General features: G+C 37.7%; 1 protein-coding gene across 4 annotated transcripts in view; it reads left to right on the forward strand.

Moving 5' to 3' along the window:
- Positions 1-26,230, forward strand: part of ksr2 (kinase suppressor of ras 2) — a 122,425-nt gene that overhangs the window by 80,481 nt on the left and 15,714 nt on the right. For 3 of the 4 annotated variants that reach the window (XM_085181029.1, XM_085181028.1, XM_085181030.1), the window contains 12 exons: positions 80-163; positions 506-591; positions 1,686-1,706; positions 1,984-2,093; positions 4,572-4,740; positions 5,162-5,203; positions 10,198-10,267; positions 14,410-14,458; positions 15,425-15,786; positions 19,282-19,378; positions 19,473-19,606; positions 24,578-24,712. In XM_085181029.1, coding sequence (XP_085037155.1) covers positions 80-163; positions 506-591; positions 1,686-1,706; positions 1,984-2,093; positions 4,572-4,740; positions 5,162-5,203; positions 10,198-10,267; positions 14,410-14,458; positions 15,425-15,786; positions 19,282-19,378; positions 19,473-19,606; positions 24,578-24,712 — 1,359 coding nt within the window. Of the gene's footprint in view, positions 1-79; positions 164-505; positions 592-1,685; positions 1,707-1,983; positions 2,094-4,571; positions 4,741-5,161; positions 5,204-10,197; positions 10,268-14,409; positions 14,459-15,424; positions 15,787-19,281; positions 19,379-19,472; positions 21,923-22,121; positions 24,713-26,230 lie in introns of those variants that run through there. The other variant, XR_014877324.1, reaches the window with a different exon arrangement.

Raw genomic sequence — 26,230 nt, forward strand, 5'->3', positions numbered from 1 at the left:
TTCATGCCATATGGATGTGCAACAAGTGAAAAATCGATGCCCTTTTTCGGAATCTCACTTTCTCTTCTTTTGCTTGTAGGTTTTCCACGAAATACTGGATGTCCCAGACATGCATAGTATGTGGAAAGGGAATGTTGTTTGGACTGAAATGTAAAAACTGCAAGTAGGTATCAGTACTGGTCAGTGCTGAGTACCCATTGTTGTCAGTGTCCACATTAGTAATTAATATCTAATCCCACACATTCGCTTATATTCCTGTCAATACTTTATTTAATTAGTGTGCCATCCCGCTTGTTTTTCAATTATATCTCTTTGTCTCGTTTGATTGTTTTTCGACATGACACACATCAGGGACCCCTTTTGTTTTCAGCTTACTTGAATAAATTTCCAATTTGCATCTGTCTCTTTTTCCACCCACTTTGCATAGGTGTTATTGCTGTGTAATAAACACCACATAACAGCGAAACACACACTAATCAAGTTTCTCTGTTTCGTGCGTACTCAGGCTGAAGTGCCACAACAAATGCACCAAAGAAGCCCCACCTTGCCATTTACTGATCATTCAGCGAGGCGGACGGGAATCCCTCAAAGGTATTTTTTGATGTAATTTCCAATGTTGATATTATGTTTATACAAAATTGACGGACTTTCACATTTTGTTGATCATTGATCAAAAACCACTGATCAATGGCCATGAGTACCATTTAAAGAGAGTTGTCAGCATTGTAAGATGGCAAAAGCGTTCCAGGGAGGAACGCTGGTTTGAGCGTGGAGTCAAGGAGGCCATTTATGTGAAAAGGGAAAGACCATCTTTGAATCCAGGAGGGGGCCTAAGGGTACATCTTTCACCATCTTACAATGCTGTGATTGCTGCCATTCCCCAACTCTCTGTGAATGGTACTCATGGCCATTGATCAATAGGCTCTGATCAGTAGTTGTTGATCAATGGCCATGAGAATTTGCACATTAATGATAAAGGAACTGACTTTACAGCCCATTGTTCATTCAGTGGGCTGGTTTCAGTCATTGTGCAATGTACTATTATAAGGTTGGGGAAACCTGCAGTCAGCTGAGACTGAAGAAGTCATTTGGATGAGTGACGAAACATTTGTCCCACTGAAAACATCCAGATGAACAGAATCAACCTTTTGGGATTTACTTATCTGGATGATTGAGCATGCATCAAGAAGTTTTTTTTACACTGGTTGACTATTAGTTTTTATTTTATTATGTTTAACAGATAATTAAGCAATAAATAAATGGTTAACAAGATTTCTAAAACCGTTGTGTGAGAGTACGGGAGGCCTAACTATTAGCCAGCTCGGCCAGGATTAATGCCTTTGTCAAGCCTTGTGAAGCTATCCAGCTCTCGCTTGTTTTAGGCAACCCAAAGGCATGGCTCTACAGCTCTCGTGATTAACTACATTTGGACATATCTGATTCCATTGAGCAAATGAAGTTATATTTTTTTTTCAGCTTTCATCTGTAAAAGTGAAACTGCTTCTGCAGGTATAGGCTATCTCCTGATTAATTAAGCCATATAGGCTTGACAAATGTGCTTCACAAGCTGTTTATACTGACACAGACAGCACTGAAGAAATTCCTATTATCTGCAATGAGAATTAAGATTCTTTTTTTCTTTTGTCCTCTCTCTGCCTTCCCCCTTTCCTTCTTCTCAAAATAAGATCATCAAGGAACAACTCAAGGTAAAGAGCACTAATTAGATGTCTTCTCTGCCTTCGTAAGAGAAAATGACAGTTTATTAATGACATAGTTTGCTTAAGGGAATTTGTTTTAAGAGTGTGTGCGTGTGATAAAAGATGGATGGTGTTAAAGGAGAGGCAGTTTGTTCATTTTTTTCACATTAAAAGCTGTGTCTGATAAAGAATTTGTCTAATTTTCCTAAAGCTGTTAGGCAATTATTGTTTAATGTCAATCTCCCGTAGTACTTCATTGTTCCTTTATGCTTTTTTCTTTCTGCAGTAGCTCGTCTGGTACGGACTGAATCAGTGCCATGTGACATCAACAACCCGCTCAGGTACACAGACCTGCACATCAGTCAGACGCTCCCCAAAACCAACAAAATCAACAAGGTAAGGGTAAAAAATAAACCGTGTATTACAATCTGCGTATTTCTTGTCCTACATATCGCTTTCTTTTATTTTTGGGAGCTTTGTGAGTCATTGTGTATTTGGAATCAGGAAACCATACGAAAATATCTTCAGCAATATTGATGTTTACACAGATGGATTTGTTTTCCTACACTGGATATTTTACAGCCAGCACATCTATCAAATTCAGCTCAGTTCCAGAGAAAAAAGTTTATCACTAAATTCCCATGGTGGTAACACCATGCTGGAAAGACTGTGAAACAAACACGCTTGTTAGGAAATAATGGGCAGGTGTGAACATGTGAGTAAGCCACAGCTTTTATGTATGCCTTTGTCTAACAGTTTGAGGTTTTCAGAAACCGGAGTGTGTTCGTTTTGTCAACGCACATATTTTTGTGTTTCTCATAGATTCACTTTTCCAAAACTCAAATCTTGGTTATAAACTTTGAAATATAATTAAGGAAAGTAAAATGGTAGTATCACTAAATTCTGTTAATTTCTTCAGATGTATGCACCCGTCGAGCTGCACATACCACATTGATACAATCTTTACTTTTTAATATAATTTTTCAGAGTTAATCTTTTTCTGTAGGAGATGATGATATCTTGCTAAAGTCTAACCTGCATTTGATTGATTGTTATATTGCTTATACAATAGACTTTGACAATTTGTTACAAACTACAGATCCTCTGATTTATATTTCTTTTTGTTTTTACAAAGTATTCCCTAACTCTTCAGGTTGCTTTACCACCTTCCGGGCAGCCATTGATTTCTCTCTATCCAGTGCGCTTTCAAAATCAAGTAGCAGAAACTATATAAATTTGCTTGAGGAACATAATCCATCATATTGAAAAGCCAAATTTTTGTCTGGTGTATTCTCTTTGGCTAACAGTTTGAAATCTCTACGTGTTGGTGCATTTCAAGGGCACCTGAGATTTAACAGTTGGCTGCTAAGCAAAAAAATATTGTCTATTTTTCATCAATATCAGGTACTTCTTCTTTTTTTTTTTTTACTTGTTTTATGGATTAAATTTCCAAACTGTTTAATTTATAAATTGATTTTAAGTCTGTAAAGTCATGAGGAACTTCACTGAAAATGAAATGAATTGAATTATTTGTGATGGGATGGGATGACTAGACTTCAGTATGAAATGATTATATTAAGTAACTATTTGAATTTAAACTAGATGGAGTCTGTCATCTAGATCTGAAATGATTTTTGCAAAATCTTCGGCTGAATAACTGATCTGACGTAATGAAAATGAGATGAGAAGATGAGAAACATTTTACAGAAAAGTAAAGTTGACTACATTGCTCATTGTGATGGATTACATCTGTCAGGCAAGTTCCAAGTCTCTGATGTTCACTTTGTACTGAAATGAATAAAAAGTTCTGCCTTGAAGGTAGAAAATCAGTCTAGAGGCTCCAAGTTAGACGGAGAGAGAGTTCAACAATAAAGCAGAGTGAGAGCATTTTACAATTAACAAACTGAGGGCCAGATTTGGTAACTGCGTCAGTATAAAACTCTCTTTTAGTGATTTTAAAAGCTACAGTTGGTGTTTATTAAATATGTGCAGTGTCAATTGTGCAACTGAAAGGTGTGGACAGCCTTTGCAGATTGCAACATTGTACATTGCAGTTTTGGGGATTTAGGTCCCATTTCTGGAGAGAAACTCACAATAAAAACAGTTTCTGTGTGTGTTGTATTTCTCTGCATCACACACACTTATAGCCACGTGTTGTTTTAGATCTTCATGGGATCTATTGCAACAGTTAATGGGGCTGAAAGGGACTTACGTGTGTTACATGAATGTCTAATCTCACAAAATTTTAAGTTGGCTGTGTAGAGAAAACAAAAACGATGCATGAAACAGCAACTTCTTTAATATGCACCCAAGTCACGCACACACAAACACACACACATTTCAAATTTTTTAAGTAGAAGAGTTTGCGGTAAGGCAGCGATACACTTGATAAATCGTCTGCTTCACCTGAGTTGTCAGATTTACCCAGCGATGACACTCATACTGTCCCTGGGAACTTCTAACCACAGAGTTTGCCAAAAACATATTGATCCCTCTTCAACTGCCTCTTGTTTATCTTAATTGCCATGCTGTTTCCAGAGAGAAACACATGTGTGCAACCTGCACTCACACTATATTATTTTGGTTAGTACATTACTCTTTCCCTCATCGGCTCTGCTCATTTTTGTTCCATTAATTTTTGCTGCTCTTGGTATATTACATTGGTCATTACCTCAACTGTGGTTTAAATGAGCTCATTGTTCGTAGAGCAACCACAGAGCTATCCTCTCTCATGGGGGCATTTTTAGCGATTGCAGCCTCACGCTAATTTGCCCCCACTTAGTAAATTTGACTCTATAAATTCACCTTAAAATTACAAATACTTAGGTCTGAATAAAGCCTATGCTTATCTTTATCTGTTCTGTCTCTTCTCAGGATCACATCTCAGTCCCATACCAACCGGACTCCAGCAGTAACCCCTCATCCACCACCTCCTCCACCCCTTCCTCCCCAGCTCCTCCTTTGCCCAGCAGTGCCACGCCACCCTCCCCTCTGCACCCCTCCCCACAGTCAGCAAGGCAACAGAAACAGTTCAACTTAACAGGTATTTTATTTAATACGCATATAATTCCTATTCCCCTCTAAAAGTTTGGTGCATAGGAACATGCCCACAATAACAATGCTAAAAGAAGGTATGTTGGCTCTTTTAGCTTAGCATTTGGCAATGCAAGAATTATGCTAATGACTGAAGTGAATGTCAGAACTGAAGCAAAGTAATTGCAACTGTGAGCTAATTTCTTTTTCTCATAGAAGCATTTTCCTTTGTTAAAAGTAAATAAAATGCCAAAGAAGGGATTGAGAACCGAACCTTGAGTTGAAATTATGAACTCAAATAAATAGATATTGCGACATAGATTTGTTCAAACTAATTTGACTTTGAATACTAAACTAACAAATTGCCATGTGAACTTGGACAGTCTACCCAACTTTTATCAACCTCTAGCTCTTCTTGTTGCCTTCCACAGCCTCCAGTTATTTCAAATACAAGCAACAGTTCATATTCCCCGGTAAGTACCTCAAAATTTATCATTTCCCCTTCCTATAATGCATTGCATCCAGCCAAGGATGAGTAAGGAGAGCCCTTTTGATGTTGTTGGTGGTTTTCATCCCCTCACCTTGGCCTGCTTGAAAAATCTCTACACCCACTCATGCTGTCTCATTTGGGCTTCCTAATGATTTGTCAATATCCAGACGCTTTGCTCTTGCCCACACTGGTACCATACAGTCTTTGCTCATTTGGCAGGTTATTATAGCTGAGACAAGCTGGAGTGGTGTTAGGTAAAGAGTGAAATCTGAAGAGACAGATTTTTGGAAATGCATAATCATAGTGCTCAGCAAGCTGCAGCATGTTCTGATTATTGTTGCCTCACATGCTCTTTACGTCAGCTACCTTTATAAACTATGTAACAACACATCAACTTCTTACTGTTCACCATCAATCAAAAAAATCTATACATGGATGTAATGTCTTAGTCAACTCAAATTTACTGCTCTCTCTTATTCTGAAAAGACTACAAAAATGTAGTAATATGTGGTCTTCATACAAGGGTTCACTTTGGTGGGGTTGAGTATATATTTGCAGAGATTCTGCTGGCATGGGATACACAAAATTTGACATTATATCAAATGGATCACTGATATCATTATATGAGGGCCTCCGATTCCCAACACTGGACAGTTTAGAGCTTTCAGCCCTGTTGGCTAGCAGGTCTTTGGAGCAAATCCATAACAACATCAGTGCAGACTCCACGCAGAAAATAAAAACATGTCCCTTGCTGTGAGGAGATGGTGCCAGCTTATAATGCACCATGCTACAAAGAGAACAGCAGTTTCTGTGGCTCACTCTTTGTGTTTTTGCATTAAAAAAATGTCAAAGTGTGCCAATACGGACAACAAGTCTAGCAGTGAATCCTCTGATGTCTTTCAGAGGTGGATACAACAGCACAGCTGACCTGTCTTGCATGTTGAAGATCAATGTTTGCAAAAAATAGTTGGGAGAATCCAACCTGTTCGCATCTCCACCAATATAACACGCTATGCAAACTATTTTCTATGTGCTTCATACAGCAGAATATGGTGTTATCGCCACTATTAGAATGTCAGAAATTTTGGTTGTAGAGCTATCTTCGAAGCATTTAAGTGAAAACAGCAGATGAGTTGAAAAATAAATGCTGGCTATAACTTTAGATACAGCATTTGATACAAGAGCCCATATAAGCCATTCTGATGCTCTCACATCAAGATATTCTCTTTTCACATGCATAAATCTTCACTCGCCCATATTTCCATTCCCCTTTCATATTTATAAATTGTCACACTTACATACACACATTCTCCTTTTACATATTGTATGTGTAGATTCTGCTTGTAGCTACTTTCAATCTCCTTTCTCATGCATATATTTTGACTCATAATTACAAATATGTATATATATATATATATATTTCTCATTTCAATACATACATAGTTTTACCTCTTACGTTTGAGTCTTTGGACTCCCATGCTTATACATTCTTTGTTCTCAGATACATACATTCAAGTTAATTCCTGTCAGAAACCTGTATGTGTTAAGTAGCAACTGAAATTACATTCATGTATTAAAATGTATTGAGCAGATAGGTGCTACATATTCCCAGAGAATCTCATGGTTCAAGAAATACAGACGCTATCAATACATTAGGGCCCTATGCTTAGATGAATTCATTTTCTAGTGACTTCTGAAAACCAGACAAAGATCCAGATCTTAGACGCAGCTTGATTTTTTCATTATTCAAAGATTGTCATCAATTTTATGGTACTTTTAGCTTTTATCTTTTTAATTCTGTAAGCTCAAACCTCATTTTACAGCCATGTTTCGGGGAGAAGTTTGCACGTTCTCCTCATGTTTATGTGGGTTCCCTCCAGGTACTCTGACTTCCTCCCACAGTGCAAAGATATGCAGTTAGTTAGGTTTAGCTATTCTAAATTGCCTATAGGAACAAGAGTGTGAATGGTTGTCTGTATCTCTGTGTTAGCCCTGCAACAGACTGGCGATCTGTTCAGGGTGTATTCTGCCTCTTCTCTGTGGTTGCTGGGATAGGTCACAGCCCCCTCATGGCCCTAATAAGTATAAGTTGAAGAGAATGGATGGAATGGAATTTGCAACCAAAAAACATTGAAATTCATGTAACACTGTAGGTTTTTTGTTTTGTTTTTTTGGTTAGTATGGATTTAGTAAATTGACTAAACTACCAGTTATTTCAACAGGTGATACTTTTTAGAATAGGATGACTAAAACTAAAATTAAATTGAATAAAGGGGAATCTGTGATCTGGTTGATTTTTAAGGGGTGCAAAAGAAGCAACGTAAAAGCAGCACATGAGAGAAAGCAAGCACGAAAAATGTACAAATCTAGAAAAGAATTTTGCAGATGCAGTTGCAGTGAAACACTTTAACCCTCAAACAACCAAGCTGCAACTAAAACCGATGAAGTGGAGCTATTTATGCCATTTATGTATTTTTTTGTTGCTCTTTTTGTGTTTATCATAAGTATACTGCTTCCTCCAAAAATAATGCCTTTGATTATGGTTTTCAGTATCATGAAGTATCTGCCTAAAGGGTTTTGCAGCAGTAAAATAGTCATCAAACAAATCAAACATTGCAATTAAATCTACACCATTAATGTGAGGAAATATAGTTTTAATCCTGTAGTCCTAAATGACAACTGATGGGCCTATGTTAACAATAAATACATGCAAAATACATGGTGAGAAGCTTTTTTATGATGAAAAATACTGCAATGAAGTTTAATAATGCATCTTAAAAAATTATCCTTGATTTTAAAATTTTAACTGTCAAAGCAATTTTATTTAATGGAGTCTGACAGTGTGAACTTGAGCTAGTTTGAGATGTGAGTGCCAGAGTTAAAACTACTGAAGTTCTACATCCAAATGATGACATCGAAGGCTGGAAACTAGAAGGGCAGATTTCCACTGAGCATACTAGCTGCTGGCTAAAAGAACCTGCTTTGTAAGTGCTGCTGTATTTGGGTGAGATACAGCTTTGATGGTTCAAGGCACAAGTGATATTGATAGTAATATCACAGTAGTGATGTTTGAGTGAATAACTCTCACACTCAAGTGATGAGGAGTAACCACAATCTGGAGTACAGTCTGATAGGAAGGCAGCTGTTGAACTGGTGAAACTGTCTGAAGATGGATATGAGTGTCAATCTTCTGCACATGCCCCACTGAACCTCTGTTGTCCTTATAGTCAGTAGCCTGGATATAATAAAATGTAAGTGTAAATGTTAAAAAATGTCTTTACTGCTGTTTTGTTTATCACAGTATTGCTTATTTAGCTATAGTTAGACAACATGTAATTTTCATTAGCTTATCACATAGTTTTTTTCTTATTGTAGGAGGACAAACATATGCCTGCAAAAAAATACATCTTATATATGAAGAACCTAAAATAAAATAAGTCAGCTTTGCTTAGGCCAATGTAGCAACCATCACCTAGAGTAAAAAAATAACTCAACGTGATAACCGATCTACACTCAGCTCATCTTTTAATCTGTAAATTCTTATTGGATGGCCTGCATGCCATTTCCACTGTATTCCTTGTTCCTTGTGTTTGGAGTCCCCAGTTACCACAGGTGTATAAAATCGAGCACCTAGTCATACAATCTGCCTTTGCAAACAGAAGAATGGGTCTAATAAAGATTCTAAAGATTGTGTTGAATTTGAGCAAGAAGTCAGTTCATGAAATTTCTTTCATTTGGAACTATAAGTGGTATTATTGCAAAGCATTTAGGAACTATAGGAACCTAGCCAAGAAGTGATAGATCACGTAAAGTTACATTCCAATCTCGCCAAGCTCTGCTGACTAAATATGCATTTGCATGACTAGGCAATTCCTGTCGGTGCCATATGTAGGTGGTCCAGTGCTTTTAAGCATCTAGTGTATTCTTTTGTTAGACACAAATAAATTACACTTTTTCTTCTTACGTCCACATATCCTTTATAGAATTAAATGCATATAAAATTAATGTGCATGAGAACTACATATGAGGAAAAATATAAAAATGTATGAATAAAAATGTATGAATATGTGCATTGAAATATATAAGTAAAAGGTGTGAATGTGAGAATTTAAAAAAATCGTTATAAAAATGATAGTGCGAGTATGTAAAAGGAGAATGTATTTATGTGAGAGTTTCAGAATGCGTGTTGCCTTTCATAATTTGTGTCACAATTCACTGCATATCATTATAGACAGCTTTTACACACAAAGAAAAAATTCTGTGTAAACATTTAGAATCTATAAAGTCATAAGTTTTTTTAGGTGCTCTTTAAACAGAATGGCAGTCAGTCTTTTTGTTGACATAATGAACATCATAATTTCATTGTGTGAGTAAGTATTGTAGGCGCCAAGTGTGTTTGAAAATTTCCATGTACTCACAGGCACCCTGGAAGTCTTCAAATCCTGTTTAATGGGAGAGGTTAATGGGAGTTAATTTATAATTTGGCATCAGATTTCACCTACTCATAGCAATCCCACAGGATTAGCCCTATGGTAGATGACATCATGCTTTAATTATTTTTTCCAAAGTACAGTAGGAAGAGTTACCTTGTGTCATCAAGTAGGATATTACACCATGATTCAATTCAATTCAGTTTTATTTATATAGCGCCAAATCACAACAACAGTCGGAATAATAGTATTCCTTCTTCCATTATGATAGTTAGCAATGATAGCTGAAAACAGAAGGCTTACAATGACGATAGCATTGCTACTACTGCATTTTACTGGGAAAGAAAAACTCTTTTGCCTTGTGTAATAGTATCACAGTTTTGACACAGCTGGTATTTCGGTCACCACTGTGGCTCTGTTGTAGCTGGTGTTCCCTAGCTTTTCTATTACATGATAAGCAGCACCACCAATGTTAAAAATGACTTTTAATGAATGCAGTTTTGTTTCAATTTGTTAATTTGATGTGTTGTAACTCGAATGCTTCCAGATGTTGCTCCCGAGGCTCCTCCCAGCCGAGCTCCGCAGGTCATTCTGCATCCCGTTCTTTCTGAACCAGGGTAAGTAAAATCAATGACAGACATAGTTCAGTAGAACCACATGAATACATTTAAAGAAAGAAAGTACTACCAATCATCTTTTCTCTCTGTCAGTCTGCCTTTTCCTCATCTGCATGCTTTCTCTCCTTCTCCTCCTCCCCTCTTCCCCCTTTCTCTCTGTGGTAGTTGGTCAGAGGCCAAGTCGAACTTATTGGAGCACAGATATTTGGGTGGCAATTTCAATGCGAGGGACGACATGATGATTACTCAGAGACTAATGTTAGCATGGCCTTTAGTTCACGCTACACTTGGGATGCCAAGTGGATTTTCACTAGCTCTTTGAGGAAGCCAGTGGTCATAGGAAGACAACCGGAAGAGAAGGATTAGTGATGAGATGCCTCTCGACCCAGATGTTAATTAAATCAGATCTCAATGTATAACATGAAACGGGGCAAGAATCTATAGGAAGATGATCAGTTGTGATGAAATACAGGTCATGCTGACTGGAGTAGATTAATCAAGAACAAATAATTTTATTTAAAAAAAAATCAACATGGTAGTAAGACTGGGAAAAAAATCTAAAGTATGACTTTTACACTGAGGTACGGGGCTGTACATGTACAAGCTGTCTTTGATGTCGTCATGCCTCATTTATATAGCAGCTGCCAGATTTGAGATTAAAAAACAGGAAGGCGAAGTCTGGAAATAATAGGAATCATACAAAAATAATGGCATGCATACATAACAATAGACTCCATGTGTGGGATAGTTTAGCATTTAGCATTGCATTCATTACCATAATCATTATAATGTGATGCGAAATATTGTTTTCTGTATCTTGAAACCACATTCAGGCGTTGAGCTGTAAAGCTTCACTGTCAGTTTTTCACAAGGTGCTCCAAATGCATGCATATGAGTTTTGTTTTGTTGTTATACTGGTCTCTGTGTACACTCCGGGGCTGATTGTGAATGAGTTGCAGCTGGCAAATTTTGTCATCTCACTGAGGACAAAATATTCATTATTATTGAGACTAGTAGACTGAATTTATTCACAGGCCAAATGGTATACAGGAAAGGAAGATGTGTACAGCCCACAATGAAAAGCCAACTATTTTGTTATTAGGCTTTTAACAATTAACAACACCCATGTGACTGTGACAGCTAAGAACTAAAAGACTTGATATTAGTTTGTTTGTCAATAAGAAAAACGGGGTTTTAACATTTATTGAAATCAGAGCAGCAGGAGACTGTATATAAAACACTAATTAAATGACAAAGAAAAGCCCCTTGTACTCTCTCTTGGGGAAAGAGGAGTCATTACCTGTTCCCCCAATATTAACCATTCAAGGTTTGAGACATTGTATTTTATTTTTGCTTTTCATAGAAATATGTTCATAACTTCTACCAGAGCCAGCTTGTAGGAAGTTATGAAAAGGCATGAACTACAGTAAATTAAGTAAACAAAATGTACAACTACTACTGAGAAATGCTAGCTGACTCATAAGGCTGCACACTCTGACCTGAATGCCCCCCAAAAATTTCTCCATTAGTTTCAGTCAATAAATGCATCATAATTCACCTTGGATTCTTAACATATAATATATCTGTATTTATTCTTGATTTGGGCATTCACATACAGCTAAATATTTAGGAATCATGAATCTCTTGAGAAAACTCATTTAAAAACCATATCTTTGGCACCTTTTCTCCATTTTTCCCCTTTCTCTCTCCCGTTCATCGTTCCCTGCCTTTTTGACAAATGGGAATGCATAAGCGTGGTTATAAAACCCACATTCTTCTGATTTAATTAATGCTATCGCCCCTCCTGTCCCTTCTTTGTATGCTCTTACAGTGGCAGCTGGCAGATTTCTTTGCCCTTAATAGCTTCATCTCAGGGTTAATGAGGGCCTGTTTTAGACCCGAACGCCCTGCAGGATTCCCTCATTAGAGCAGAGATCGAACCGGTGGTAGCAGCCCTTGGCGCCACAGGAATCACATTATTTTATATGCTGCCTCACCTATGGTCTTTTCAGTCAAGGGTTGCTCTGCGAACAAGTGTTAATATACCATAGAATGTGGGGAGTTATACACTGATGTTACACAGACAATTATGTGGACAGTGGGGGTTGAGTGGAATAAGGGAAATGGGTTCATTTATGTCATGTGAGTGGCTGTAGGTGACAATGTACACGCCTGGGTCAGGAATTAATAAGGGCACAGGGTGCAAATGCACTTAAAAACTCATAAAATGAATGTGAAAATAAAAATTAGGGTCAGAAAAAGGCTGCCACTAATGAGAAGACCTCTCTCTTACATTTCCCCCTGTTCACATTGTAGTTATTTATCTATTAAATGGTCTCAGTATCATTGTGTTTTTGCTTCCTGAGACATTGCAGATGATTCACAGCATAAAAGCCTGTGGTTCAGTAATTCTTTTTATTGTAATGTGTGCAAAAAAAAAAAAGCTTTTTTAGGTGAAAAAAGACACATTGCCTAGAAAAATTGTGCTAAAGAATGAAAAAAAAAATACAAAAATAAAATGTAACTCCTGAAAAACACACTGACAAAAGGAAACACGATTAATAATAAAGTAAACACTGGAGATAGACTAGTTGCGAGAGGTAAAAAATAAATAAATCTGTATCTAGTATTTAGAAATATCAGAAAAGAAATATTGGTTTTTAAAGTTTAAAATAAGACAAATCTAATAACAAAATAGCTATTCACAAAGACCAGCTGATCTCATAGTCATTGAAATGGCCTCTATAAAAGACCTTATGTGTTATAATGGGATTCTGAATCTACAACATGTCTCTTCTTTGGTGTCTAGGTAAAAGCACAATAGAAAGGTTACCGGCTCAGAAAATAAGGTGGCATGCAGCTTTTAAATTGCAGGTCTCAGAGCTGCCTGCAGATATTTATTGCATTGTTTAAAAGTGCACAAAAAGTATCACTAAAACCAAATATTTCAGACCTTCAGAGCTTCATTGTTGCTTAATGATTCTGGGTTCAGACCTTTTTAAAAATATTCATGTGCCATTCTCATGCTAAGTACCGAGATCGGTTGAACACTGGCCAAAATCACTGGTTCTGATGTGCACATTTGCCTGTACAAAATCTCTCAGGAACACGAGACTGATTTATTGCTGTTATTCTGTAGGAAGTTGAATCGACTGACAGCAAAGTAACAAATTTTGTAAAAGAAAAAAAAATGTTGTGAAAGTCGTACAAAGAAGTACAAACAAAACACAACAGCAGTGAACCCTGGACAGGCATTTTAATCGATGGAGAGGGCTCCAGCACCCAAAAGGCATCACAAATGACATTCAGTCATTTATACTTTAATAGCAACTTTAAAAACAAAAAGCAAAAAAAAAGAAAATTCCTACTTTTTAGTCAGAGACAACCAGGTGTTGTAAAACAGAGTGCAATTCAGTCTTTGTGACAGACACACAGGGGAAAGGGTGTCAAGAGAAGTTATCTATTGCCAATTAGAATATATGAGGTGCAGGTGCAATCAGTTCATCTGGGTATAGAGACAAAAAACTGCAACAGCAGTTCTTGTTGTAGTTTTTGTGGTAATCTTTGATTCTTTTTTTGTGTTTACTTTTCTGCTTCCTCAATAGTTGGAAACTATTGTGAGAACTTGAACATTTGTCATGACCTAATATGACACAGGCGTTAGTATATTGCCATCCACAGATGGTATTCAGACATATTCATTATCTGTTTGTGAAATGATTTAGAGGTTATAGTGGTGACGCATCATATGGAATGACACACATCAGTGCACACACAATAGTCGTCCAGATAAAGATCAGCCTGTCTGATCATGTGTAGAGGCTACATTACTGATATCTACCGCAAAACCATCTCTGCTCCCAGCACGCATGAAAACTATTTAATATAATAACTATTTGAAACATACAAATATTACAGCAATACTAACTCAGTTCAGTTTTATTTATATGGCATCAAATCTCAAAGCGCTTTAGATGGAAATACTTTGGTTTCAGATGCACATACATATAGATGGCTTTAGAACATGCTTATACTAATACTAATACTACACAATCAACGTATACACTCAATAAAGAATTTAAAACCTGCAAAGATATTTTTCCTCATGAATATATTTCTTCTCTTCCTCCTTTTTATTTTAGCAATGAGGGCAACCCTTTGCTTCAAATCGAAGTTGAACCTACATCAGACGTGAGTATGACCTTTGTTGTGCTTTCAGCGTGTGTGGATCTAGTTTTGTTCAGTCCTTGCATTGCTGATAGTACTGACAATTATGTCAGTAATATCAGTGTGTAATTGCTGGTGAATGCGAATGAAGACTAAATACCACGCTCACCAACACTTGTCACAGTCATTTGCGTTGTTCTCTCATTTAGCATAATTTGTCTCAGCTCTGTGAGGAGCCTTTAGGTAAGTTATGCGTCAAAAGCAACAAGAAGGAAAAGACATCGCCGCTGCTCGTCATTGCTATTTCTATAACAATGATATAATTTGAGAAAATGTGATGCAGATTGCGTTGAATGATATTCCAGCAGGCGCCTTGGAGTAGGTCATTTTCTCTCTTGCGGTGCATTATATTTAAAATCAAATCAGAGTAAATCAACCACTTTTCCCTGTGGTTGTTTTCCCTTTTTTTTATCAGTCTATTTTTTATTGGTAACAGTCTAAACAGTCAGTATTTCAAGTGCAAACAGCCACAGAAAAATCATTATATATAGAGGCAACACAGACATACAGTATTTCTATACAAGAATGTACATATACAATCCTGTTTATAAGTAAAATAGTACTCAATACATTCACTTATAAGCTAAAATATATCACATCATATGCTATACTCATTGTAAAATATATATTGTTACAAGGAAAGATGATTTATTTATGTATTTATGTATATATAAAATGGAAATTGACATTACCATCTGATAAAAACTGTTCATCCTGGGAATACAGAGCTTTTGCTACATCTAAAGCTTGGTGGGTTGGAGAAGCTTTTTGCCGATAATTATGCTTCTCTTAAATGGCATTTGTATAAAAAAAATAATAAAACATCCATGGAATGATTTAACACTATCTTTTTTGTGTATAATGGCATTTTGATTCCATACATGTGTAAGAAATTCAAGCTACCCACAGTTCAATTTTGCTTTATCACAGAATGAGGAAGGCAATGACGAGGACTCTGGTGATGAGTTTGAGGAGATGAACTTGTCGCTCCTGTCGGCTCGAAACTTCCCACGTAAGGCCAGTCAGACCAGTATCTTCCTGCAGGAATGGGACATCCCCTTTGAGCAACTAGAGATTGGGGAGATGATTGGTAAGGGTCGCTTTGGAAAGGTTTTCCATGGACGATGGCATGGCGAGGTCGCCATTCGCTTAATTGACATTGAGCGTGATAACGAAGACCAGCTGAAGGCCTTCAAACGTGAGGTGATGGCCTACCGAAACACTCGCCATGAAAATGTGGTGCTCTTTATGGGGGCCTGCATGAGCCCACCACATCTGGCCATCATTACCAGGTAAGGATAAAGATCTAAGTTTGAATTAAGGTGTCCCTGATAAAGCTCTACACCTCTGACAGACATTGATCACACTTAAGTACTTTGCTATATTGTGTGATTGTCCTCTCTACCGGCTCACAAGCTGAGCTTCACTACAAAAAGCAGCTAATGAACACTTGAATGTAGCTACCTGTCAAGGTCTAGGAGAGAAACATGAACAAATGCACTGAGGATTTTATATTTTGTTTTCTTACGTGGCAGCAAAGAAAAAGGGATACAAGCAAACAGTTTAGCAGCAACAGATTACTTAATTTAGAAACTAAATAAAAAATCACTTGAATTTCAGAATTAACGAGAAAGTAATCTGAGTACCTTAAAGAATTAACTTGTAAACACGTCATGTCTTATAGTTTAATGTCCAGAAATAATATTGAATAATAAGGAAACTACAATATTTGCATGGCCTAAAAGGTCAGTTAAAGTGCCACTTTAAAATAATACAAGTTGAGTTTGAAGAACTTTTTAAAACGACATCTATTGTTCTTTATAATTGCAGTCATAATGGTGTCCATCAATAGCCCTATATTAGAATATGTTATAGTACACAATGGTTCATTTGAGCTTTTTAAGCAGGCTGCAAAAATAATATACAGATGGCAATGAAAAGAATGCTGACCATAAAAACAAATGAAAGTACAGTGCAATTATAAAAAGCAATATAATGAGACTCCATAAATGGATAATCGCAGATAAAATGTAGAAATGTTCATATGGGTTATCTGTAGGGAAAAAAATTATATAACTCTAACCAGCGTAACTGTCTGTCCGTCCGTCCATCCGTCCATCCATCCATCCATCCGTTCATCATTTTCACAGCTCTAAAATGTGTAGTTTGGTCTGCTTCTGAACTTGAGAGAATGACCATTTTATGGCTTTGACAGTCAGTACTGGTCACCTAGCATTCATTCTAGATCAGCCACAGACCTTCCCTCCTTTAGAAATATGAGTTTAGAGTGTCTGACAATGGGATGTGGAGAGGTTATGATTAGAGCAGGCTGCTGCTGTTGCTGAATAGATGAACCAACCAGCAATAGTGCATTTGTCTTCACTACAGTGCAACAGCAGATAATATGAGGTTAGAGTGGACTTGAAGATTTCTCTCTCTTTAATTGTTTCATGTATTAGTGTTTACATTTAGGCAGATTTAAGTACTGTAAGTATTTTGCCACTTATAACAGTTAAGAGAAAGGTTGTTTTCTTGTTAAAGAACATCACGAGGAGTACTCTCATTTAATTAATTAGCAGAGCTAATGACGTTCAAAAGGAAATTATTGCCCGTCCTATTGTCATCTACATAGGCTGTGAACAACAAGGAAGTCTCGCAATTTTTATATATTGTTTCTTTTTTATATATATATATTTTTTTAAGGGACTGTCCATCTCTTACTAAATGTACAACTTTAAATATGCTTTAGGAAGCAAAGTTACATGCACAAATGCACAAATGCACTAATCCCTTCCATCATATTTACTGTTTTAAATGACCAGTTGTATGATTTCTGAGATATTGCATCTGATGCCAGTTGAAATTGCTGTATGCACAGGGGAGCTAACAGGTGAGCTGGCTGCTTCTCAGAAATCCCCGCTGGTGATTGCTGAAAATAATAGCGAATGTCAGTGCAACAGGTGGCTTTGTTATCCACTAATACTCTGCTTCTCACACCACAAGGATTAAAAAAGTTACTACAAAACAGTCTTCATATTATTCATGTAGACCTAAGTGCAAAACGAAGCACGCTGGTTTATTAAAGATTTCAGGCTGCATTAATAGGAACATAAATATTGATTGAAACGTTTTCCTTTAACTGTTTCCTTTATGTTGGTTGATTATGTTGGGCATGTTGAGGATACAGTGATATTACTGCTGGATTTTATTCATGTAAATTGCATAATTCATTTTGAAGCACAAAGGTGATTTTCAGAATGTTAAGGTGGACTCATTAGTTTTCCATCATCTTGTCTTCCATTAAATACACCCTTTCTTCTTAGACTAGATTATCCATACCATATTTGCCGTAGGTATAAAAGTAACTGTCATAAGATATTCAATATGCATAAAATATGCATAAAAAATTCAACTGGCTTTAGATTTAACCAGCCAGCATTTGTTAGTTTAATAAAAGACGTGTAAAGAGAGGTTTTAAATATAAAAAATGAGGCTGTCATGAGATTGTTTCAGGAATGAATATGTATGAGCTGTTAGCTTTGGGTCCTTTGTTGGTCACCTGCATGGCACAGTCGGGGTTGAGGGCTTCAAGTGTGAGGCAGGGGGTGTTTGTTGAGCTGCCTATTAAAATGCCATTTTGATGGCACCCCTCCAGAAATATCACACTGTCTAGCTGAAATACAGTCTAGCTCCATTCTGGCTTACAGTGAACTTCCCTTTTAGTTCATAGGATGGCATTTTATCCTCTAACAGTGTCTCAAACTCCAGTAATGCATTCACACTTGTGAACTTCTGGACAAGTATTTTTTTCTTTTTATGTAACACTGAACATTTAAAAGATGAGGATTAGATGAAGTGGAGAGAGGTGAAAATTTAACCATTTTGTGTACTGTGTCAGTATTGGTCTCATTTCTTATATATTTGTTTTAATTAGGGATGCCAAAGAGACTCATTCAAGCCTGCAGTTAAGTTTACATCACATTGTACAGACTATAAACATGTCAGGCGCTTGTTGATACTTTGATGATTAATTACAGCAGCACAGCATAGTGTGTGTTCACAGTCTAGGCACCCAGCTCACCACTCATCAATATGTAAGTAAAATTGGGGGTTTATAATTAACTATTCCCCTGAGTTTACAGGTGGATACTGGGGCAGTGGAGGGGTTTAAATGGTAGGCTGCAATGCTGGGTAGTGGACACTGACATGTAAGAGGGACACATTGGAGATTTTTTGTAGCTTAACTAGACCACCAAAATGGGAGGGCATGTTTGGTATATGAAATGAGGACAGAAAGGCACGATATGTGTGTAAAACAGTGCAGCTCGAGTTTCCTGCTTCTTCTGCTTCTTTGCTCCATTTCATTTAAAATATGATTCCAAAACAATTTTGAGTTCTCTGTTAGAAGCAATATATAAGTATCAGTCCATTTACCATATTCACTTATCTTGTATGATTTTTTTTCTTTTATTCTTAGGAGAGCAATACAGGACTCCTTTATTTTAACTTCTTTGTATACGAGGTTTTAGCCCTGCACTTATCAGTTGGTGTCTACAAGCTTCATGAATCACTTCTCTTTGCAACTTTGATGTACAAAGCATGATTGAGACATATTGGAATGACAGGAAACCAGTGACAAACTAAGCTGAAAATACTCATTTAAAAGTTTCGAAAGGAATTATTTTAGATTGACTTGTAACATCTAAATAATGTAGAGATTTTATCAAATTTGTATTACCTATTGGCATTGTTGAGTAGTAAACCCTGAATTTTACTGTCTTTTCCAGCTTTTGTAAAGGCAGGACACTTTATTCTGTAGTGCGAGATGCCAAAGTTGTCCTGGATGTTAACAAGACACGACAGATTGCGCAAGAGATGGTCAAGGTAAAATAACTCTGCACTGATTTCTCCAAAACACTTCAGCAGAATGCCACGTATTACAAGGTGTCCCACCCTCCCTCCCTCTTTCTGTCCTCAGGGGATGGGCTACCTCCACGCAAAGGGGATCTTACACAAAGACATGAAGTCCAAGAATGTGTTTTATGACAATGGCAAAGTCGTCATCACTGACTTTGGGCTCTTCACCATATCTGGAGTTCTGCAGGCTGGCAGGTAATTATGTTCAATGCACTTATGGGACAGGAACGCTTTCGTTAGCATTTGCAATACATGAATTAGTCTTGGAGAGAAACTGAAAGTTCTGACACGTGTAGTGCAGAGACAACAAAACCTTTGGTCCATGCAGTGGATACGCTGCACATTTGTGTGATGAAAATGTCATCTTGTTATGTATTTAAACCCTACTTTTTTATTATTACTGCATACATTTTTTTAACACTGTTCAATTATAATGAATGGTGATGCTTCCTTTTCTGTTTTTTAAAACCTCTGTTGCAACATGTCTAATTTACATAACGGTTGTCATTAAGATTACATTCATGAGCAAATAATTGAAAACTGTTTTTTTTTTCTGTAAGTAATTACAGTTCCCATAAAAGCTTCACACTTGTCCCCTCATGAACTCAAACAGTGTTAAACAGAAATGTCCAAGATATAAAGAAAACATGAGTAACCAGGTCCTTACAAACAGTACAGCAGAACTATTTGTTCTGTGAACCATCAGCAATGGATAAAATGCTCAAAATTATTTCCCATGCCAATGAAAAAATATATATGTATGACACCCAACATCTAGACTAACATCGAAACAACTAGTAGCTCAGTGTTTCAACATCTGTAAGAAACAATTGCCTTGTAACTAGATATTGACAATGTACAACACATACTACTACACATACTATACTACAGCAATGGTGAGCCAGGACATCAGATCCAGGGGGAGATGTCATCATTACCACCCTCCAAAATTAGGTACAGAGCCCCAAGAAGAACTGGTGGGTTGGAGGTGTTAATGGAGCTGACCTAAAAGAGAAGATCATGGCTAAGCTGGAAACCTGGAGTCTGACTACATGACTACATGAAGTACCCTCTGAAAGTCTACTAAGAGATGTGAATGCAGCATTATAGACAATCCCTACTGCGACCATCACTAAAACCAACTAGTTGATATATCCCAACAGTGGTCCTTTGGATGATTTGCTATAAGCTCAAGGTAGTAAAGGGAAGTTAGCAAAATTATTAAAACTATAGTAAAAGTGTGATGAAGAAAGTGCAACAACCTGCTCACACCTGAGGCCTTAGAAACGCCCAACCAAAGACTGACCTCTGCACATCTTCAGTTATACCAGAGGGATAGAAGCCGGAAGAATAAACTAGCTGTTCTCCATTGAACCATCCAAGGTGTACTCTCAGTGGTGGAGGACAATATAGGAGAGCAACCCCACCAAGGCTGAACACAGAGCAATACTGGAAGAGCATATGGGAGAATATTGCAACACGTTACAACAATGCTCACTGGCTTGCAAATCTAAGAGAAGGTCACAGCAACTTCCTTGAACAGGACCCAGTAACCATGAGAGTGGCAGATATAAAAGAAACAACTTCAAGTGTGAAGCTGGATAGTACCAGGACCTGATATGATTCACACCTACTGACTAAAGAAACTAACTGTGGTCCATGAACATCTGGCCGCTGCTAATGGATGAGACCCACCTGGAATGGCTAACTGAAAACCAGTCCTGATAGTCAAGGATCCCCAGAAGGGCCTAGTTCCATCCAACTGCTAGCCGATAATCTGCATTAGTGCCTTGTCAGGCATCATAGTGGCTGAGATGAACAAGCACATGGCTCAGTTCATCAGTTTGGCCTGGAAAGGAATCAGCATAGCACCAACTACTGGTAGGCAGATCAGTCATTTGAGACTGTAAGACCAGACTGACCAACCTGTGGACTGTCTGGATTGACTACAGGAATGCCTATGACTCGGCGTCTCACACATGGATCCTGGAATGCTTAGAACCGATCAACAGGACCCTAAGAGCCTTCAACAGGAATTCAGTGGGGGATGTGGCGAAAAACACTGGAGGTAAACCTTAAGCTAGTTGCATAAGTGTGTTTATATTTTGTCACCATTGTTGTTCTGCACAGATTTAAATAACGTCAGATAAATCATTAACTAGGATACTGACTACAGCATAGAGCAAATGTCAGCCTTCTCCTCTATATCGATGACATCAAGCTCTATACCACCGATTGAAGTTGAATGCTTGGGCATGAATTGAGCTGCGGTTTGGGAAAGGCCTTGAAGGGGACTGGCGGCGGCTCCAGGGCCTGGCAGATCCCCATTTACTAAATAGAAGTGAAGAAGTTAAAGGATTGAAAAGGGGAGGGAGGGTGAGGCACGTAAACGAGAATGAACAGCTTGTAGAACTGAGGGAACCTATATAGATGAGAACTGGAAGGAGCATGTTTGGAGGCGTGTTCCTGCTCCTGAAATTGCAATACTTTATCTACAGTTGAACTGGAGAAGTGTAGTTGGATGGTAACAAAAAGAGGAAACGCAATCAGAATGGAGGCGATTGCACTACCAGAAGGGAACATTGCAGACACTGAAGACAGCTACAAGTACCTGGGAATCCCACAAGCAAATGGGAGTCATGAAGAGCCTGCTAGGAAAGCCGCAATTACCAAATATCTCCCATGAGTAAGGCAAGTCCTGAGGAGTTAGCTGAATGGGAAGAACAAGATTTGGGCAATCAGCAGTGCCAGTGATCAGATACCCTGCTAGCCAAAGCAGCAGATAGAAGCCACTGACATCAAGACAAGAAAACTCCAAGGAAGTTGCCACCCCTCAACTCTGAGACTAAGGCTAAGCAGAAAGAAGAAGGCCAAGGACTAGAGAAAGTCTTAGGGACACTATCCATGATGAAACAACATAGAACTATGAGTTAATCAGGAAGATGGCCACACCTGATTATGTGCCTAGTGAATACCTCACCCAGCAGAAAATTAAAAAAAATAATTATTGCAGCACAGGAACAAGCTCTAAGCACTAGATCAATAAAGGCTGGAGTCTAGCACACCAGGCAAGACCACCAGGCTGGAATATTATACAAGAACATCTGTGACAAGTCCCTAAATCAAAATCGGATATGCCCCCTAGGGTAGTTAAGAATGTCTGAGCTAAAATCTTGTGGGACTTCCAGATACAGACGGACAAACAGGTGATACTAACCAACTGGACATAGTAGATAGATATTGCTATACCAAATGATTACTATACCCGGAAGAAGGAACATAAAATCAACAAGAAGCTTGAGAAATACCACAGAGAGGAGCTAGAGGAAATGAGGAGGGTAAAATCAACAGTGGTATTCGTGGTACTCAGAACACCCAAAGCAGTGGCCTCCAAACTGGGCAAGTGGCTCACACAGGTATCAGGAATGACATCTGAGATCTCTGTCCAGAAGAGCACAGTCCTAGGAACAGCAATGCTGCAAAGGACCCTGATGTTCCCAGGCCTCTGAAAGAGAACCCAAGTTTCAAGGGTAGTTAGTGGAAAAAAAAAAGTTTTAAATTTATGAAAAATTATTCTGGTCTAATAAAACTTATGTGTAGAGCATATTTGATCACAGCAGAGTTTATGCAGAAGTTTATGCAAAACTTCCCAGTCCACCTCATACAGTGTACGAAAGCATTTTATTCATATTGATTTTTGCATGTTCATCTCTCATAAATCTGCAATTCATCATGACACTAGAGCCAAGTGTTAATGAGTTTTGTATAGCATAAATACTGGAAGCTTACTGCGAGATCATTATCATTAAAACAGATATGGTGTTCAAAACTACGACGATGTACTTGCACTTGTAGTAATTGCACTAGTTGAAAGGGATAAGCCATTTTTAATCTGTGGTTACATTTAGTGTTTTTAAAAGCAGACCAAATGCCAATATATTAACAGCAACAACATCAACATTTTCTGTTTGAAAAAATAAGCTTAGTTGGCATCTCATTTGAAGCAAAATGATGTCATTGTGACATCTGCATTATAAATATGAAGCTACGATCTGTAGCTGCTTAGTTTGGCATAAACTGGAGAAAGCTGGTCATTCCCAAAGTTAACAAAACCCCCCAAATACCTATAATCTTGTTTTATAGAAGGTAATTGGAGCTTTTTTGTGATGAAAGATCTTCATGGACACTGCAGCCAGTCACTAGCTACAATACATAACATCCCTTTTAAAAGCAAAGTAATTTTACACTGTTTGTGTGCAGACTAAGGAGGCCAGATTCAGTTCATTTCTGAGCTTCAGATATGCTGAAATTCTTCATATCTAGAATGCACACTGGTGAAAAGAAGTAAGATTATTTCCCTGTCACTTGTTTTGAAGCACTGATTTTATTAAATTGTCACCCTCACAGCTGGCTGATCTGTTTGGACAATTATGATAAATACTAGCCAGAGCACTTTATGTAGTTTTGACCACTGTGACTATGAATAATGATCAAATTTCACCCACTAGCATTCTAACAACATCTGCTGACATTTGGATATATTGCCATTATCAGCGTAACATAAGTGTGCCATCTTAGCATGAGTAACGCACACACTAGTCATAATAAGTTTCACAAATTCAAGTGACGCCAATAAGGTAAGAGCTGTGCATATTTTGGTTGTGTTGTTAAAACATAAGAACTGTACATTGAGAGTAAGACAATGACAAGTCTTTGGTTATCTCCTTTTCTTGTTTTTATATTGTAGCGTTGCAATTCAGTGGATTTTAAATCCACAATCTGATGCGCTTCAAAACTTTAACACAGATTGTGATCAAGACTTAATTTCCTGCAGTGTGACTTGCAAAAACTTTGAAAACTGTCATTTACACATCACCAATTTATTTCAAAGATAAAACCACTGTAACAGTTAAACAGAAAAGTAAAAGATGATGTTTATAAAATAGAATGGCAATTACACCAACTTACCAGTAATGCAACTGCAACAATAACACTCATAGCTATATGAAACAGTAATTGAAAAGCATTATAGATTCATCTTATTGGTGGTTTTTGTATCTACAGTGTACTATAATGAAAATGAATCAGTGTAATAGCTTGGCAGCATGATACAGTAGATCAATAAGCCCTGACAAGTCTCCATCTGCACATTTTCACTCTCTACAGCCGCAGAGAAGATAAACTGAGGATCCCCAACGGCTGGTTGTGCCACCTAGCCCCTGAAATCATCCAGCAGCTCTCTCCAGAAACAGAAGAGGACAAACTTCCTTTCTCCAAGCAGTCAGATGTCTTTGCTTTTGGGTGAGAGTCCTCTTACCAGATGCCCCCTAGTTTGTTTGTCCAGACGGCATCCGAGCCTGGAGGATTATAGCAGACTGTTGACAAAGAGGGTTTACAAACTCCAAATATGTGTGTGAACTTAATAAATACTCTGCACCACATGAGGAAACTCTCATTAACACTTTTAAGATCTCATTATAGATAGAGATTTTTTTACTGCTGTACAAAGACTAGTGTACAAAGACATGTTTAATATAGTGATCTGATATAATAAATGAAATTTTTTATGCTATTTCCAGTCTTTATACATCCATTTCATAAGCATTTACTGAAAATGGGATTAACAGTGTTAAAACCTAATTATGTAAAATTATGATTTTGGCATAGACTCCACTTGGCATTGCTCACCTGATTAATAAACACTTAATCTATGTGATTTGACTGAAATACTGAGTGATTGGATCTATATTTATGATAAAGATGGGCTAGGGTAATGCACAAATAAGCAATAGCAGCTGAAAGACAGCAGAACACTGGGAAAACTAATTGGAGTATAAAATGCACACTGATTAGCGACTGGTGCACCCGTGTGTGTTAAAATCTTATTTGAGCAAATAATGCGAACCAAGAGGGGGTTGCCTTTGCAAATGTGCAAAAGTGATTGAATAATTGCAGGTTGAATAATTGCAATAGTGATGGTGAGAAACTAAAGGAGTCATCTAAGCAGGAGGACTGAATAGAAGAGAAACTAAACAAGTTTTGTGACTGAAGGTGTGCTCAGACGCATGATGCATTTTTCCATGCGCTCCTTTTGGTCGAAAACATCTCACTGATTTTTTCCATTATTACATACAGATTTCCTGTCTGAGAGTCACTCGGGTTTCTCAAACCAAGGTGTCCTCCAGCTCCCCCTCTGAAGCCCAATTTTAAATTCATCCTAACTTGATTAAAAAAAAAGCCCCCCCGGCTCCTGTTCTTTCTCCAGTGACATTACTGCTTCATTTGAGGGGGTGGACCCTGCTCTGTTGACTCCTAACACAATTGCCTTCTCAGATGGTTCCCCATATGGAGGTCTCATCACTATATTATTCTAAAGGGAAGAAGAGTGCAACACTGGTGCACCATGTCCAGCTGCTCTGTTAGCATTTGTGTTACCTAGAGGTGACCCTCATGGCTTTTTTGCATATTCATCACCAATCAGCCATCATCTTTTTCCCCTTACTCCTGGCAAAGAGCTATTTTTATTCTACTCAAACTCGACACGCAGGAGCAGAATGAAAACACCTTATTTGCACAGGGAAGGTAGCGAATGCAAATTTTCCATGAGTAGTAATTAAAAATGTGCTGTTTTTTTAGCTTAATTGTTTTTCAAAAATTTTAACTGACAAAAAGTCATCCACAAAATCATGCTTTTGCACGTATCACGATCCAATTATGCATCATCTACAGCTGCTTATTCATCTGTAAAAATAAAGTTTGTCAGTTTATAGTTGTGCTTGCTCTTGCCTGGATAAGAATCCTCCATAGGTGTTTTTTGAA

This window comes from Neolamprologus multifasciatus, chromosome 12, assembly GCF_963576455.1.
Source record: "Neolamprologus multifasciatus chromosome 12, fNeoMul1.2, whole genome shotgun sequence".
Taxonomy (NCBI): domain Eukaryota; kingdom Metazoa; phylum Chordata; class Actinopteri; order Cichliformes; family Cichlidae; genus Neolamprologus; species Neolamprologus multifasciatus.